Genomic DNA, 18,913 nt, shown 5'->3' on the forward strand with positions numbered 1-18,913 from the left:
CATTTTCCCTGCTTTAAATAAGAAATTTTCTAGTTTGGACAGAATAAGGGAAGGCTAAAATCTCTTTCAGGCTTTTAGGCCTCGTACACACGACAGAGATTCTCGGCAGAATTCGCCGAGAAACTCGGTCAAAACCCGGATTCTGCCGAGAATCTCTGTCGTCTGTACAGTTTTGGCTCGATGGAGCCGCCGAGGAGCTCGACGAGAAAATAGAGAACATGTTCTCTATTTTCTCGTTGGCCGCGTTGTTCTATAGGAGAAGGCGGCCCGCCGAGCTGTTCGGCGGCTTCATCCCAAAACGAGACGAGGAACTCGACGTGCCAAGCACGTCGAGTTTCTCTGTCGTGTGTACGAGGCCTTATTGTTCGCATCTCCACAGATTTTTCCTCACTTCTTGTTATGTTACCGAGACAGGAAATGTGAAGATTTTCTCCAGCTGGGAGACAGACAGTAAAAAGACAAAAAAACAAAAACAAACACTTTGTCAGTGGTAGAACAAGAACTAGTGCCAATAAAGTTTGTTGTTGCTCAGCAAAAACCAGAGTGGTGTGCAGCCTTAAAGGAGTTGTATATAAAAAAAATGTTTTTGCTGAAATTACTGTCTACAGGGTATAGAGACATATAGGTAGATTCAGGTAGGGGCGCGCAACTATAAGGCGGCGTAGCCTAGCGTGTTTACACTACGCTGCCTTAAGTAAAAGAGGCAAGTATTGTATTCTCAAAGTACTTGCCTCCTTACTTAGGGCGGCGTAGCGTAAATGCGGCGGGCGTAAGGGCGCCTAATTCAAATGTGTTTGAGGGTGGCGTGTTTTATGTTAATGACCTCACGTTTTTTATGTTTTTTTTTAACTGCGCCGGGCGCCTACATTTCCCAGTGTGCATTGCGGCTAAGTACGCTGCACGGGCCTATTGATTTAGACGTGGACGTAAACGACGTAAATCCCGATTCGCGGACGACTTACGCAAACGACGTAAAAAATTTGAATCTCGCGGCGGGAACGGCGGCCATACTTTAACATTGTTATTCCACCTAATAGATGGAATAACTTTAGGCCTGATAATGCCTTACGGAAACGGCGTAAATCTACTGCGGTGGCCGGGCGTACGTTTGTGAATCGGCGTATCAATTCATTTACATATTCTACACCGACCGCAATGGAAGCGCCACCTAGCGGCCATTCAAAAAATTGCAACCTAAGATAGGACGGCGCAAGCCGTCTTATCTTAGATATGTTTAAGCGTATCTCTGTTTGAGCATATGCTTAACCATAAGTCAGCGTAGATTCTGAGTTAGGTCGGCTTATCTACTGATAAGCCGGCCTAACTCTTACTGAATCTACCTAATAATAGTTAACTGATTCCTTTTAAAAACGATTAAAAATAGATAAAAATCAATCATATAATGTACCTGTAGTTTCTAGTTTCGTTTTTGCATGTTTCCTGCTTCTCTGCGGTACAAAGCCACAGAGCCAATACAGGGCAGTGATGGTTTGGAAAACGAAACTGATTGGTGCTGTGGGGTTTTAGACACACAGTAATCACAGCTCCTTGATTAGTGACCACAGAGAGAAAGCTCCCAGTACTGTGGTCATCAGGAAACAGACAACCAGGAAGTGTGGAGATCAGAGAATTACAGCAACTTGAGAGCAAAAACGAACAATGAGGATAAAGATAACAAAAAAAATTCCTTTACAAACCCTTTAATTCTCATGTGTTCTGTGGGAAGGAGGCGGATCATGGAAGATATTTGCGATTGGTTGCTGTTTAATTGTCTGTAGTGTTGTTTGTATTGGTATCCCAAAGACATGGATACCAAGGCAGTTCTCCGCAGACTAACATCAGCAACATAGCTGAATTTATTGTCCAACTGATACCCGTAGGATAGCAATTTTACTTTCCAGTGACACCACCAACACAGGGGCATTTACTCCCTACACCGAAGTTGGGCCATTTCCTCCTTCATTACTGTCAGGCCTCGTACACACGACCGAGTTTCTCGGCAAAAACCAGCAAGAAACTTGCTGGGATTTTTTTTTTGCAGAGAAAACCGGTCGTGTGTTCATTTTTCGACGAGGAAACTGTCAAGGATCCCGTCGAGCCAAAAAGAGAGCATGTCTTCTTTTTCCTCGACGGGAATGGAGAAACTTGCCTTGTCGAGTTCCTCGACAGCCTAACAAGGAACTCGACGAGGAAAACGATGTGTTTCGCCCGTCAAGTTCCTCGGGCGCGTGTACGAGGCTTCAGCCCTATTTATTGGCTCTGCTAATAAACGCTTTAGTTAGCTGCTGTGTGACACAACTATTACCATGACAATTATTTGCCTATTACAAACGATTTTGACGCTCTAAAGCCTCGTACACACGACCAGTTTTCCCAGCAGGAAAACTGCCAGGAGAGCATTTGGCCCGGGAATCCCAGCCGTGTGTATGCTCCATAGCAGTTTTCCCATCAGGAAAACACCCGGGAATCCTGACGGGAAAATAGAGAACCCTGCTCTCTATTTTCCCGTCAGGATTCCCAGAAGAGTGTTTCCTGCCGAGAAAACCGTGCGTCTGTATGCTTACCCTGCCGGGTAATGAAACCGTGCATGCTCGATTCACGCCTGTGCGGTAGCATACAAAGTTAGTGTGGGGTGTAGCAAGATGGCGGCGACGTAATAGAATGTGACGAGATGCCGGCTTGTCGTAGTCGATGACGTCACCACGTTCTTGCCATTGAAAAGAACAGCGGTTCTTTTGAGTGGCTGTCTGTATACACGGCTTTGCAAGGCAAGCTTGCCAGGAATCCTGTCAGGAAAACCAACGTTTTTTTTCCTGATGGGATTCCCGGCCGTCTGTACAGGGCTTCAGAGACTGCTTTCACACTGAGCAGCACCAGGCATCGGCAGTAAAGCGACGATATTTCTAGCGGTGCCTGACCATCTTTTTTGCAGTGCTTTTTGGACACTAGCGGGGCGCTTTTAACCCCCACTAGAAGCCGAAAAAAGGATTAAAAACGCCCGCAAAGCGCTGCTGCAGAGACACTTTCCAATGCTTTGGCGGCGCTGCCCATTAATTTCAATGGGCAGGGGTGCTTTAGGAGCGGTGTATACATCGCTCCTACAACGCTGCAAAGATGCGGCCAGCAGGACTTTTTTTAGTGTCTTGCCATCGCACCACTCCAGTGTGAAAGCCCTCGAGCTTTCACATTGGAGTGAGAGGAGAGGCACTTTACAAGCGCTATGCAGGTGCTATTTTTAGCGTTATAGCGCCTGTAAAGCGCGTCAGTGTGAAAGTAGCCAAAGCGTAGTGGTATTCGTCTCTCCCCAACTCTTTCCACTGTCCCACCCCCATTTTCAGGCCCACTGATTTAAAAGAGTTCCAAGACATGGCCATGGAACAAAATCTTACCTAAAAGCTACAGCACAACTTCAACAATTAAAAAAAAACCTGCTGCTTAAAGCGGTGGTTCACCCTAATGAAACATTTTTTTTTTTATAGCATTAAATTAGGCATAGTAGCGCGAGCTCGGTACTCACTGTGCAATCCTCTATAGAAGATTCCGACTCCCAGCGGGGAATGGGCGTTCCTATTAGGAGGGAGGATGATTGACGGCCGGCTATGGCACGTCACGCTTCTCCGGAAATAGCCGAAATAGGACTTGGCGCTTCACGGCGCCTGCGCATAGTCTGTGCGCAGGCGCCGTATAGCGCCGTGAAGCGCCAAGTCCTATTTCGACTATTTCCGGAGAAGCGTGACGTGCCATAGCCGGCCGTCAATCATCCTCCCTCCTGATAGGAACGCCCATTCACCACGGGGAGTCGGAATCTTCTATATAGGATTGCACAGTGAGTACCGGGCAAAATAAATCAATACAGGCATACTGTAGCTCGCGCTACTATGCCTAATTTAATGCTCAAATGTTGTTAGTGTGGGTGAACCACCGCTTTAAGCAGATCCAGATTTTTTGTATAATCTGAATGCACCATATTGTTCGATGATAGCTGCGCTTTCAGTATAGATGCTATACTAGCCTTTGTTGATGGACTCTGTTAAAAAAAAGCAGAGGGGATCAGGTGTCTGTCTTAATATCAGTGTTTTACATATCATTAAATAGTTCACACCCCTCCTCCCATGACATCTTGTTCTCTAGGTCCCTTGTTATCTCCTCCCATGCTTGCCTCCAGGAGTCTCTCCCATCCTCTGAACTCCCTACACCAGTATGTCCAGTTATGTCCTACCCTGTTCGCCTTCAGGCGATCCTTGAAAAATAATTTATTCAAGGCAGTCTCCTTCATCTCCACCTAAAGCCAGTCATAAACAGAGCGATTTTTCTTTCCTGGAACCACCAGGAAAATCCAACAGGCTGGTCATACCCAAGTTGATTGATTAACCACTTAAGTCCCAGATCATTTTGCTGGTCAAAGACCAAGCCACTTTTTGCGATTCGGCACTGCGTCGCTTTAACTGACAATTGCGCGGTCGTGCGACGTGGCTCCCAAACAAAATTGACGTCCTTTTTTCCCACAAATAGACCTTTCTTTTGGTGGTATTTGATCACCTCTGCGTTTTTTTTTTTGCGCTATAAACAAAAATAGAGCGACAATTTTGAAAAAAAAATCAATGTTTTTTACTTTTTGCTATAATAAATATCCCCCAAAAACATATAAAAAAACATATTTTTTCCTCAGTTTAGGCCGATACGTATTATTCTACATGTTTTTGATAAAAAAAAATTGCAATAAGCGTTTATTGATCGTTTTGCACAAAAGTTATATAGCCCGATTCAGGTAGAGTGGCGTATGTTTAAGCCGGCGTAGCGCATCTCATATGCGCTACGCCGACGTAACATAGAGAGGCAAGTACAGTATTCACAAAGCACTTGTTCCCTAAGTTACGGCGGCGTAGCGTAAATGGGCCAGCGTAATTCAAAGTAGGCTGGTAGTGGGAGTGTTGTATTGTAATAAATTGTGACCCCATGTGAATGCATGGCCGAACGAACGGCGCATGCGCGCGCATGCTCAGAATCACGTTGCAAATACTCCCTACGGTACAACGTCACAATGCGTACGACGTGAAACCTCACTTACGCCCAGCCCCATTCACGTACGACTTACGTAAACTACGTAAAATCCGACGGCACTTCCGACGTCTATACCCTAAACGACTTAGACCAGCTTTTTGGTGGTTTAACTTTACGCCGGATGTACGCCTTACGTAAACGATGTAGATTACAGCGACGGGCGCAAGTACGTTCGTGAATCGGCGTATCTAGCTCATTTACATATTCGACGCGTAAATCAACGGAAGCGCCCCCTTGCGGCCAGCGTAAATATGCACCTAAGATACGACGGCGTAGGAGACTTATGTCGGCCAAATTCAGGCGTATCTGGTTTCCAGAATACGCTTAAAGATACGACGGCGCACATTCGGACTTACGACGGCGTATCTACTGATACGCCTTTGTAAGTCTCTCTGAATCTGGCTAATAGCGTCTACAAAATAGGGGATAGTTTTATGATGTTTTTATTAATATTTTTTTTTACTAATAATGGCGGCGATCATCGATTTTTATCATGACTGTGACATTATGGCGGACACATCAGACACTTTTGACACATTTTTGGGACCATTGTCATTTTTACAGCAATCAGTGCTATAAAAATGCACTGCTACCGTGAAAATGACACTGCCAGTGAAGGGGTTAACCACTAGGTGGCGCTGTAGGGGTTAAGTGTACCGTAGGGAGTGCTTCTTACTGTGGGGGGTGGGCTGTGTTCACCGATTCTGATTACAGGAAGCTGGGTTCACTGTCATTATCACTAGGCAGAGCGGGGAGATGCTTGTTTACATCAGCATCTCCCCGTTCTTCCTCACCATGAGATAATCACGGGTATCCCTGTGGCGATCAAGTCCGCGGGACGGAGCTCATGGCGCGCGCGCGTCCACAATGCCGCTTCCTTAAAGGGGACGTACAGGTACGTCCTGTTGCCCATTCTGTCAACGTATAAGTGCGTCCGGCGGCTGGCAAGTGGTTAATCAACTTGAGTATATTCAGCCTACCCATACATGGTTTGCAATCAGAAGGAACCGGCCGAGATTCAAACCATCTATGGCCGGCTTAAAACCTGTACTTCACCTCCATCAGCTCATCCCACACAGCTTTTGTACCACCTCCCTATCCCTTTTAGATTATATGCTCCACCAGCAGGGCCCCCCTAATCCTTCTGTATTGCACTGTATTGTAACTGTACTGTCTCCTTTTATATTGCAAACTGTTAGAGCCAAAAAACTGAATAGTATTAATAATAATATTCACAGACTATATGCACCTCTCCCAGGGCTGTTTTTGTGCCGAGGAAGCTGCCCCTTGACATCTTCTAGTCATTACTGTGGTGAGACAGGCTCCCCATCCAGCTAAAGAGAAAATGGTAAACACAAAGGCCTGGATTCAGATAGAATTGCCTATTGGCGGGCGTAACGTAGGGCGCAAGTTCCGTATTCAGAAAGGACTTGCGACCTAAGTTAAGGCGGCGTAGTGTATGTGGTCTGGCGTAAGCCCGCGGAATTCAAATTCTCCATGCAGTGGGCGTGTTGTATGGTAATGAAGCCTGACCCCACGTAAATGAAGTTTTTTGGTAACGGCGCATGCGCCGTCCGTGAACGTATCCCAGTGCGCATGCTCCAAATTAACCCGTAAACACACAGCTCCCGGTCCTGTCAGGGGGGGAAATGCTAATCCTCTGTTCATACAATGTATGAACAGAAGATCAGTGATTTCCCCTAGTGAGGCCACACCCCCCCCCCCCCCACAGTAAGAACACACCCAGGGACATACTTAACCCCTTCCCCGCCCCCTAGTGTTAACCCCTTCACTGCCAGTGGCATTTTTATAGTAATCAATGCATTTTTATAGCACTGATCGCTATAAAAATGCCAATGGTCCCAAAAATGTGTCAAAAATGTTCGCCATAATGTCACAGTACCGGAAAAAATCGCTGATCGCCGCCATTACTAGTAAAAAAATATATTAATAAAAATGCCATAAAAATACCCCCTATTTTGTAAACGCAATAACATTTGCGCAAACCAATCAATAAATGCTTATTGCGATTTTTTTTTACGAAAAATATGTAGAAGAATACGTATCGGTCTAAACTGAGGAAAAAAATATTTTTTTTATATATTTTTGGGGGATATTTATTACAGCAAAAAGTAAAAAATATTCATTTTTTTCAAAATTGTCGCTCTATTTTTGTTTATAGCGCAAAAACTAAAAACCGCAGAGGTGATTAAATACCACCAAAAGAAAGCTCTATTTGTGGGAAAAAAAGGACGCTAATTTTGTTTTGGAGCCACGCCGCACGACCGCGCAATTGTCAGTTAAAGTGACGCAGTGCCGAATCGCAAAAAGTACTCTGGTCTTTGACCAGCAATATGGTCCGGGGGTTAAGTGGTTAAAACATCAAAAACATTTAAAACAATTAAAAACTTGCTTGCAAGCAAGATCTAAGGCAGTTTCCAGTAAAAAACAACACCGGACAGGTGCGCTCCGCTATGGGGATCGTGTGGTCCGCTTGTTTGCGTTCCACCACCAGTCTTCCCCTACCCGGATGTGACGTGTGATGTCTGCCTTAGATCTTGCTTGCAAGCAGGTTTTTAATTGTTTTTTATTTTTTGATGTTTTAATAAAGCGCTGCAATTCTTTGGTACTACACCATGCGGATACTCCTTTTTATTTTTTAACGCTCACACGTAGCCCCCGAGACCTGTTGTGGATTACTACCTCCTGGTGGAAGCTGACTGACGGAAGTAAGCAGTGTAACCGAGGTACACCGGCGATTTTCCCCAATATCTCAGAGCGCAACATCCCCAATAGGGGGACTACAATCTGGTGAGTGGGGATCTCACAGGGGGAGCACGGATGCCACCACGCTGAAGAGCACACTCCAGGATTATTATTCACCACATCACAAGTCACCAAGAAGGAATCACGTTCTGATGCACAGTTACAGTATATATTATATATTATATATACAGCTATATTATATCACCACTGTTGTGGGACTTTATATAGAACTATCTAGACTGGTTGTCTATTTGATTAATTCCCACCAGCTTCTAGCGGTTGGGAACCCACCATCAAATACCAATAGTTATGTTGTTTACTTATTTTGATTGTTAGTGATGTCCACTTGAATTAATTTGCACTCTGTAATACTTTTTCTTCCATTTATGTTTTATTTTTATTTTTTTCCACTCCCCCCCCCCCCCCCCCCCCACAATTTATGTTTTATTATCACTGGAATAGATAGCAACACAATAGGCATTGGGCCTCATAGGATATCACAGTGTTAATACCAACTTATAGGTATACACTCACGAGGTAACACATTACCACCCACAGTACACTTCCAGGTGAAACAGTTTTCGAATCCACATACCAGGATTCTGAGGTTCATTAACTAGGATTACCTCCTGAGAACACTAAGGCCCCATACAGACGAGCGGACTGTCCGCTGAAATCGGTCCGCCGGACCATTTTCAGCGGACATGTCCGCCCGGAGATTCCTGTCTGATGGTTGTACACACCATCAGACAGAAATCCGCGCGGACAGACAGCGCGGTGACGTGGCCGCGCCGTCGCCGCGGTGACGTGCGCGACCCTGGAAGGTCAATGCTTCCACGCATGCGTCAAATCACTTTGACGCATGCGAGGGATGGCGGCTGATCGGACATGTCCGGTGAGTCTGTACAGACGACCGAACATGTCCGACAGACATGGTTCCAGCGGACATGTTTCCTAGCATGCTAAGAAACATTTGTCCGCTGAAAACCTGTCCGATCCGCCGGACATTTTTCCGGTCGGCCGTACAGACGACCAAACATGTCTGCTGAAACTGGTCAGCGGATCAGTTTGGTCATGGACAAGGGAAGTCTCTTGCATTTCTTATCCTCATTGAACACAGTCAATAGCTTTGGTAACATACTGTCAGCATATTGTTTGTACACCTCAATAGGAATGCTGTCCTCATCTGGTGCTTTTGAGTTAGGAAACATTCTGGTCGACATCCGAAGCTCCTCCAAAGTAAGGAGGGCATCTAATAGATTCTTAGCAGCGCCAGACAACGTGGGGAGTTCAATTTTCCCAAGATAAGCTTGTATGGAGTCCACTGAGTTAGGCCCCTTTCAGACGCACGGACGAACGGTCCGTTTATTACAAGTCCGTTTACGGACTTGTAATGGTTCCCTATGGGATTGCAGACGTTAGCGGATGGTCCAGCGGAACAGATCGGATGCATACGGACACACGGTCCGTATTCATCCGATTCCCCATAGGGGAGAGCGGAGGAGAAACAGGGCGGTCTCTGCACTGTGTGCGGGGACCGCCCTGTCTGCCGACAGCTCAGCGGGGATCCCTGCTGAGCTGACGGACACACAAGGATCGGATCAATTACGGATCTGCTCCGTGTGAAAGAGGCCTAAGTCTGTTTACACTGATATAGAGTGGAGTAATAGGATACCAACTCAGACATAATGAGATTTGGTGCATTGGTTACCACTCCTGTCTGAGTCTTTATTGCACCATTGGAGGAAGATACCTGCTGGGAATGTGCTAGTTTAGCTAACAGGTGACCAGTATGTTCTCCCTCCTCATAATACGACAATTTATTAACCACTTGCTTACTGGGCACATATACCCCCTTCCTGCCCAGGTGAAAATTTCAGCTTTCGGCACTGCGTCGCTTTAACTGACAATTGCGCGGTCGTGCGACGTGGCTCCAAACCAAAATTACTTGTTGCTATAATAAATAGCCCAATTTTTTTTTTCCTCAGTCTAGGTCGATATGTATTCTACATGTGTTTGATTAAAAAAAATCGCAATAAGTGACTGGTTTGCGCAAAAGTTAGAGCGCCTACAAAATAGGGGACAGAATTATTATTTTTTTTAATTTATTTTTTACTAGTAATGGAGGCGATCTGCGATTTTTATTGGGACTGCGACATTATGGCGGACACATCGGACACTTTTGACACATTTTTGGCACCATTCACATTTATACTGCGATCAGTGCTATAAATATGCACTAATTACTGTATAAATGTGACTGGCATTGAAGGGGTTAACACTAGGGCAGCACAGTGGTGCAGTGAGTAGCACTTTCGCCTAGCAGCAAAAGGTTCGCTGGTTCGAATCCCAACCACGACACCATCTGCCTGGAGTTTGCATGTTCTCCCTGTGTCTGCGTGGGTTTCCTCCGGGTACTCCGGTTTCCTCCCACACTCCAAAGACATGCTGGTAGGTAAATTGGATCTCATCCAAATTGGCCCAGTATATATGTATATATGTGTGTATGACTGTGTGTCCCTAGCGTGTCATGATCCTATGGGGTAAAAATGACCGCACCAGCCAAGCAGATACTGGCTGGAAAAAGCGCCCAGAGGCGATTCAGTTCGCATGCGTTGCGCTATACAAGTCATTCATTCATTCATTCATTCACTAGGGGGTGAGGGAGGGGTTAAATGTGTACCCTGCATAGTGTTCTAACATTGTGTGGAGGGGGACTGACTGGGGGAGGTGACCGATCTGTGTCCCTATGTACAAGGGACACAGATCGGTCTCCTCTCTCCCTGACAGGACATGGATCTGTGTGTTTACACACACAGATCCATGTCCTTGTCTCTGTAACCGCCGATCGCGGGTGCCTAGCGAACATCGCGGCTGCCAGGCACGTGCATCGGCATCTCAGTGATGCGGCGGGCGCACGTGCGCGCGCCCCCAGTGGCCAGGAGGAGCAGAGGCCGTATTAAGACGGACACTCAGAGAGACGGACACTGAGACGGACACTGCGGCCGTACAAAGTCGTACAGCCGTCGGGAAGTGGTTAAAGAAGCGTTTCCGCACCCCTGCCGAAGTAGCAAGGCGACTAAATACCACACTAGCTGATAGCCATGATTCCCTGCGTTCCTCAGTGGGATCAGAGATAAATTCCGTCTCCAGATAACCCACCAGTCACTCTAGCCCTTCTCTTTGGGCACTGTTGAACTGTTTAATTATGTGTATCTATGTGATAAATGTTCCACAAAGGAAGGCTTTAAAGGTCTCCCATATGCCTCCTACCCTAGACTGACTCCCATGTGTATGCCAGAATTCAACAATTTTGGTTACTATCTGGGATGGGAATAAATTGAGCCAGAAGGCGTTCAGATGCCAAGGGGCCCTGGATATGTTTGAGAGAGGTCGCACCTCAAGGTAAGTAAATACAGGAGAATGTATGTACATTTTAATTGGTGGTCTATTAGGACCCTGGAGAAGCCCCTGGTCACTACAAAGTGGCTGTAACCTGTGGTAAGCCTAAACAATAGCTTTTTACGTTAGATGCCACCAACAAGAGTTTTTTCAATCATTTAGCATATTACTAGTACAGTATACTAGTATAGCATAGTCTAGCCTAATACTAGTGAATATTTTACTACAGAAAAAATGTTCACCTCCTTTGGACAATAAATGTCACATAAGTAATGGTGCATGACCTAACCACCAAATGATTCTTTGCAGCATTCTTTGCATTAATATGCTTGTTTATATTACCCAAGTGTGTAAAGGAAGGGAGGTAAGAGACCTCCTGGCCTGATACTGAGAAAAATATTAGTGAGTGATCTATGTGTTAGCATTACGTGATTTAGTAAGTGGGTCTAACACACTTTTCTGATGATGTGGCAGTGCATACCTGGCCTACTGTATGGATTATTGTATTAACACTTTCACCCTCACACACACCCCTAGGAATCAAAATTAATTTCAGAATGAATAAAATATAATATTAAATATAAAAATACAATTAATAACAATGGGCAGAAAAAAAACAGACAGTGAGCTAAATAAAATAAAACACAAGGATTAAACAGGGAAGCGCGCATTGAGCCATGGCTAAAGATGGGTACACTAGAGGTGGACGGAAACAAAACAAATGAGAGGAGAGAATAAAGAGAGGTGAGGTAGAGAAAGAAAGGAAGGGAGAGAAGGAAGTAAGAGCAGGAAGAAGGGAGGATAGAAGAAAGAAAGGGAGTGAAGGAGGGGGGATGTAAGGAAAGAAAGAAAAAAGGATAGATTATTGCTCATTGAAATGAATGTAACATTGTTATACCTGCATACTCTGAGGGTAATTTAGAGTTTAAATGGGGGGAGAGAGGGGAGGCAGGGGAAACCAGGGAAGTAAGAAAGGAAGAGAGGGAGAGAAATAAGGAAGGAGGAAAAAGGGTAAGGGAGGAAAGATGGAAGAGATGGAGGGAGGAAGGAAGGAATGGAGGGAGGGAGGGAGGGAGGGAGGATAGAAGGGAAGGAAGGGAAGTAAGGAAGGAAGAGAGGGAGAGAAATAAGGAAGGAGGGGAAAGGGTAAGGGAGGAAAGAAAGAAGGATGGAAGAGATGGAGGAAGGAAGGAATGGAGGGAGGGAGGATAGAAGGAAAAGTAGGGGAGGAAGGGAAGGAAGCTAGGAGTGGAGGGAGGGAGGAAAGAAGGAATGAAGAAACGAGGGGAGGAAAGAAGGAAGCATAGGTATGCACAGCCTATTGCATTAGGGTGTGCACCCCAAAGCTCAAACATACACTACCGATCACTCACGATCTTCATTTAGAAAGGGAAGGGGCCAGTAAATTAAATACACACCAGCCCCCTACCCCACTCATTCTAAAACATCCCCACAGCAAAAGCCGGCGGGAGAGGAAGCCAGAAGCACTGTAGTGAGAAGAGGAGGAGTTAGGCAAGTATGTAAATTTGTGCTGCACAGGGTGATTAGGGTGTGCCTGGGCACACCTGGCACACAATGTGCGCTTGCCTATGGAAGGTAGGAAGAAATGGAGGGAGGAAAGAAGGAAGGGAGAGAGGAAGGGGGGGAAGAAGAGAGAGATGGAGGGAGGGAGGGAGGAAGGAAGGAAGGAAGGGAGGGAGGGAAGGAAGAGAGGGAGGGAGGAAAGAAGGAAGGAAGGAAGAGAGGGTGGGAGGAAAGAAGGAAGGGAAGGAAGGAAGGAAGATAGGGTGGGAGTAAAGAAGGAAGGAAGAGAGGGTGGGAGGAAAGAAGGAAGGAAGATAGGCTGGGAGGAAGGAAGAAAGAAAGAAAGGAAGAAAGAAAGGGAAGGAAAGGAGGGATAGATAATTGCCCACTGAACTGTATCTGACATTGTATTACCTGCATACTCTGAGGATGCTTTAGAGTTTGAATGCTGCATGTTCACAAATATTTCCGTATCTGGATCTATAATTTCATAGTTTTCAGTGTCATTTTCCTGAAACAAAAATGTGTAATGTATGCTGTTTGATAAACAAATCCTTTTGAAGGGGTTCTGACAGAGAAGAAAAGACCATTTTCACGTAATATCTGCTATTTCATTGTGTCATGACCCAGGAATGGACTTGGACTATATAGGAGCCCTGGCAGAAGGAGCACAATATGCATACACTTTTTTTTGATTGCTGACCCACAATAAACTGTTTTTATTGAGTAAAAGAAAAAAGAAAAACATTTCTGAGGTTTGCTTATAGTTTGAGACTCGCCAGATAACTCAAAGTACTCACAAAGAAACGTTATGTTTAATGGAGCATTAGATTGAATGAACGGTAGAGAGGATTGTGACATAAAAAAATAATAAATCAGCTTACGAAAAAGTATTTCCTGATAAACACAGATAATTATTTTCTAGATCGGACGTGAAGGGAGATGGTGCATGAATTATGAAGACATAATAAAGAAATGCATTTTTCAAGAATACATCACACTTCATTCTCCAAGTCATAATTATAAACTGCTAAAGTAAAACTTTTCCAAATTAAAAAGTGGATGGTACATATACTATACTCACATATTCCACGATATTCTCTTGTGATGCTGTGGAACAGAAGACATAGATTAATATTAGAACAATTATCAGTGTTCAACCAATATACCGTATTTATTGGCGTATACCGCGCACTTTTTTGCCCTGAAAATCAGGGCAAAATCGTGGGTGCGCTGTATACGCCGATATCCGCTTTCCCGCGCCGAGTTTGAATACTGCGCCGGCATATACCGAGCGCAGTACACTCGTGTATCGTCGGCCAGTCTCGGCTCCTCTCGCGCTGACGTCCTGGACGTACAGGACGTCAGCGCGAGAGTTGCCGAGCCTGCCCGACGATACACGAGTGTACTGCGCTCGGTATATGTCAGCGCAGTATTCAAACTCGGTGCGAGAAAACGAGCGGGGAGGACGCGTGGACGCCGCAGAAGGACGCCGGACCCGACGAAGAGGACACCCGAAGCCGCAGACAGACGCCGGACCCGACGAGGCCGCAGATGGACGCCACGCAAGACACCAAAACTGTAAGTACAAAAAATCTTTTTTCCACAGGAATTGGGGCAACTTTAGGGGTGCGCGCTATACGCGGGAGCGCGCTATACCCCGATAAATGCGGTAATACTAATATATATATATACAGTATGATACTAATATATGCAGCAGATTTGTATTTCTTTATTGTGGAACTTTAGTTCCATTTTAAGTTTACCATTAAAAGGGTTTTCTCTTATTATGCTACGCCCATGCTTCAAAGACGGTGAGGGAAAAAACGTCCATCCAGAAATGACAACCTCTGACCAGGACTTTTTCTTTTCTTCACAGTCATAACATTATGACCACCCACCTAGAATTGAGTAGGTCCTCCTTTTGACACCACAACGGTCTTGACCCATTGAGGCATGTTCTCCACTAGACCTCTGAAGGTATGCTGTGTGGTATTTGGCACCAAGCCATCAGTAGCAGATCCTTTAAGCCCTGTATGTTGTAAAGTGGGACCTCCATGTATCAGACTTGCTTTTCCAGCACATCCCACAGATGTTCCATTGAACTGAGATCGGAAGAATTTGCTTACAAGCCCCTTGTAGGTCCTTTGATTGCTCTGGCAGTAGGCTCAATGAACTATAATTCTTTGGGACATATAAAATATAGATGCGCTAATATTAACTTAAAAGGTGATAAAAACGTACAAAGAAAACTAATCAGGGAGAACACTCCATAAACTGTGAATTACTAATATGTCCTTAATTAGTGCACAGTGATTAGCAGGATTCCATGCAGGAATATTGCGCAATGAGGCTTTTTTTCTCTTTTCTTTCATGCAATCCCTGTCTGTGAGTGCCTGTATCATCTGATCATCTGTATCATCTGATCACAGTGGTGGAGGGCTGGATTGGCATTCAGATTGAAGAGAGTGATTTTTTTTTTTTTTTCCTGCATGGAATCCTGCTAATCACTGTGCACTAATTAAGGACATATTAGTAATTCACAGTTTATGGAGTGTTCTCCCTGATTAGTTTTCTTTGTACGTTTTTATCACCTTTTAAGTTAATATTAGCGCATCTATATTTTATATGTTTCACTGTTTGGATTTGGTATCACTCAAGTTAGCAGCTATATTATTTGGTTTTTTATTTAGGTGCACGTGGAATTGATTATTTAATTAGCGCTGTAGTATATTTTTCACAATTCTTTGGGACACTCACCAATATCCCCTTTGGATGACACACGTCCACTGACTTTACTAGCTTGAAAGGATGAACCTCACAGAACAGGCCCCTAGATGCAGATCTGTACTCACAGTAGCCAGGAACTAGGGTGACCACGTGTCCCGGATTGCCCGGGACCATCCCGCATTTTGAAGGTCTGTCCCAGGTCCCGGGCACCTTCATTCCAGCACAATACAGTGTCCCGGAATAAAGCTGACACAGCCATCCCCCCTCCCCTCTATCTGTTGCCCCCGAAAAGGCCACCACATCGCTGCTTTACTCACTGACAGCACTTGTCCTGGCCGGGAATGTCTGGAGAGGCACAATCCCCACCCCCTGCTTGTGATTGGAGAAATCATAAATCCCACCTCTTGTGTCTAATCACAGCAGGGCAGTGTAAAGCCAGCATTGGAACAAGGTAAAACGGGTCACGGCCAGTCAGGACAAGTGCTGTCAATGAGTAAAGTGGCGATGCAGCTGCCTTTTTTGGGGGTGTGATCAGTTCTTCTGGGTAGAGCGTTCATCCGCTGCCCCAGCTGTGCTTTGATTCATTACAGCACAAGCTGATTTTTGGGAAGGGGGTCCCCGAATGGCCGTTTGGGAATGCGGTCACCCTACCAGGAATAGATCCTCCTAAAGGCGCCTCCCTCCTAGTCAGCTCTGCAGGACATTTGGGTTGCAGCTTCTGCGACTTCAGCCCTCAGGTCGGCCACCTGAGGCCGCAAGGCAGCCTATTCAGACGAGAGGCAGCAGTAACCTTTCTCCGGGACCCAGCTCGCCAGCCAAAGGCCAAGAGGACATGTGCTCTAGGCATATATACAGTCACCCAGCATGCCTTGAGGCACCCACTGTACAATATGCTCCATCCTATTGGACCACTGTGAAACAGGAAGACAACATGAGCAGCATCTGAGCACACTGGTCAGATCCTATCAATGGATCACTGCTCCCTGGTAGGCAGAAAGCACCTACATTTTCCTAACAGCCCCCCTGTTGGAAACCCATCAACGATACTCTCTCTAGCACCTACCTAAGATGGTGCTACATCAGTAACAAGGGTCAACTTTGTAGCAAACATATAAAGAAACAGGGCACACCCCCCTGTCACGCCCTCTTAAAGGAGAATTAAACAAACACAAAAATTATTATTAGTTAAACCCACAAGTGCTTTTTTTTACCACTACTATTCCTTTATACTGGCTTTTGATATTTAGAAAAATGCAGCAATTTAGAAATTAGATGAAAGGTTTGCACTGAGAAATACTTTTTGAAAGATTATTAGTGCATTTTATATACAACTATATAGAACAGACAGGACAGTTAAAGAGAAAAGAGGAAAAGAAGGGCACACCGACCTAGTGCATTACCAATGGCTAGGTTTAATTAAAATTGTATAAAAAGTCATAATACTCACAAACCAAGTAAACATCATTCCATCAAAGGGATAGATGCCTTCCGAAAGGTCTCCTACTGGAACCAAACAACTGGAGAATCCAGACGACATTGATTACAGCTACGGCTTACACGTTGCGAGGGCGAACCCTCTTCCTCAGAGCCAAAACTAATACTATGTAATCTATGTCGCCTGGACTCTCCAATTGTTTGGTTCCAGTAGGAGACCTTCCTTTTTTTTGTACAATTTTAATTAAACCTAGCCATTGGTAATGCACTAGGTCGGTGCGCCCTTCTTTTCCTTTTACATTTTAGTCTCAAGAATACCAAATATTCTGAGGAGGGCAGCAATATCCCTGGTCATTCCCTATTCCAACGGAAGACTCTGGTTGTTCACTAAGTGATCAAGCTCCCAAGTGCAGGAGACTGTGTTTTTTAAAGAGAAAAGAGGGACAGAGGGACTGTGTTCCAAGTCACGCAGGACCCCTTCGTCAGGCATGTGATTATCACATGCCTGACGAAGGGGTCCTGCGTGACTCTGAAACGTTGCACTCTCCTTGTGTTGTGATCATGCAATAAACTATCCGTTTGGACGCTATTTATGTCGCTCCATGGTGTGCTGGCAAATATCTTTGTTGTGACTTCAACCAGTATCCAGCTGGTTGTTGCTGCAGCACCCAAATTTGAGCGCTCATCCAGGAATGTGTGCTATGGGAATATGAAGTATTATTTGTTCCAAATCAGGGACAGTCCCTCGAAATCAGGGAAAGTTGGGAGCTCTGCACTGCTCGTTCCAAACAAACTGAAGGAGAAAGGAGAGGTTCAAGAGCTCATGGAGGATGTTACATGGAGGCAAGAAACACAGCAAGTAACAGTTTCATGAAAAACAGATTACCGGGCCATTAGGTAGTGGATGTATATGGATTTTTTTTTATTTAAAGTGGAGGTTCACAGTATAAATTTTTTTTAACACTGCATCCAGCACCGTGCTGCATATAAAATGTCACTGACCTTTATTTTTTTCCCCCCATAGATATCGTTTAGGCGTGGAATTCACCGCGGCTTCCGGGTAGGGAATCCCGCGGGAGTGGGCACACCAGCGCCGAATAGAGCCGAGCTGACCCGAGCTTCTTTCGGGAAGTCGTGACGCGCTGTGTGCGCCGTCGTTTAGCATGCCAATTGATTGGCATGTCAATAGGAACACCCTACCTGGAAGCCGCGGTGAATTCCACGGCTAAACGATATACACGGAAAAAAATAAATAAAGGTCAGTGACATTTTATATGCAGCACGGTGCTGGATGCAGTGTTATAGGGTGAACCTCCACTTTAAGGATATTGCTTATGCCGCGTACACACGATCGGTTAAACCGATGAGAATGGTCTGATGGACCGTTTTCATCGGTCAAAACCGATCGTGTGTGGGCCCCATCGGTTATTTAACCATCGGTTCAAAAAAAGCCAACTTGTTTTAAATTTAACCGATGGATTCCTAACCGATGGGAAAAAAAACGATCGTTAGTAGGCACAAACATCGGTTAAAAATCCACGCATGCTCAGAATCAAGTCGACGCATGCTTGGAAGCATTGAACTTCGTTTTTTTCAGCACATCATTGTGTTTTACGTAACCGCGTTTTGACACGATCGTTTTTTTAACTGATGGTGTGTAGGCGCGACGGACCATCAGTCAGCTTCATCGGTTAACCGATGAAAACGGTCCATCGGTCCGTTCTCATCGGATGGACTGATCGTGTGTACGCGGCATTAGTGTCACTTTAGGCAATTCTACTCTTAAAAAAAAACATATAAATAGGCTCACTAGGGGTTATTGGTCTGTCAAATAAAACCTAAGCCAAAAGTCCAATAAAACAGCTGTGTAAATCATTCCACCTACGGTGCATCCCACTGTGATCCTGGAAGCACAGGAGCCATCTTACTTGACATCTAGTTCTATTACTGCAGGATAGCACAGACTCCATGGGCCAGATTCACAGAAAAAGTACAC

General features: G+C 45.2%; 1 protein-coding gene across 1 annotated transcript in view; it reads right to left on the bottom strand.

Annotated features, from left to right (window-relative positions):
• Positions 1–18,913, bottom strand: part of LOC120943118 — an 89,559-nt gene that overhangs the window by 56,337 nt on the left and 14,309 nt on the right. Inside the window, exons 2-3 of the mRNA XM_040356241.1 lie at positions 13,838–13,863; positions 13,168–13,264 (exon numbers count right to left, since the gene is read on the bottom strand). Of these exons, the coding sequence (XP_040212175.1) occupies positions 13,168–13,264; positions 13,838–13,863 (123 nt within the window). The remainder of the gene's footprint in view (positions 1–13,167; positions 13,265–13,837; positions 13,864–18,913) is intronic.

The sequence above is a fragment of the Rana temporaria genome, chromosome 1 (assembly GCF_905171775.1).
Source record: "Rana temporaria chromosome 1, aRanTem1.1, whole genome shotgun sequence".
Taxonomy (NCBI): domain Eukaryota; kingdom Metazoa; phylum Chordata; class Amphibia; order Anura; family Ranidae; genus Rana; species Rana temporaria.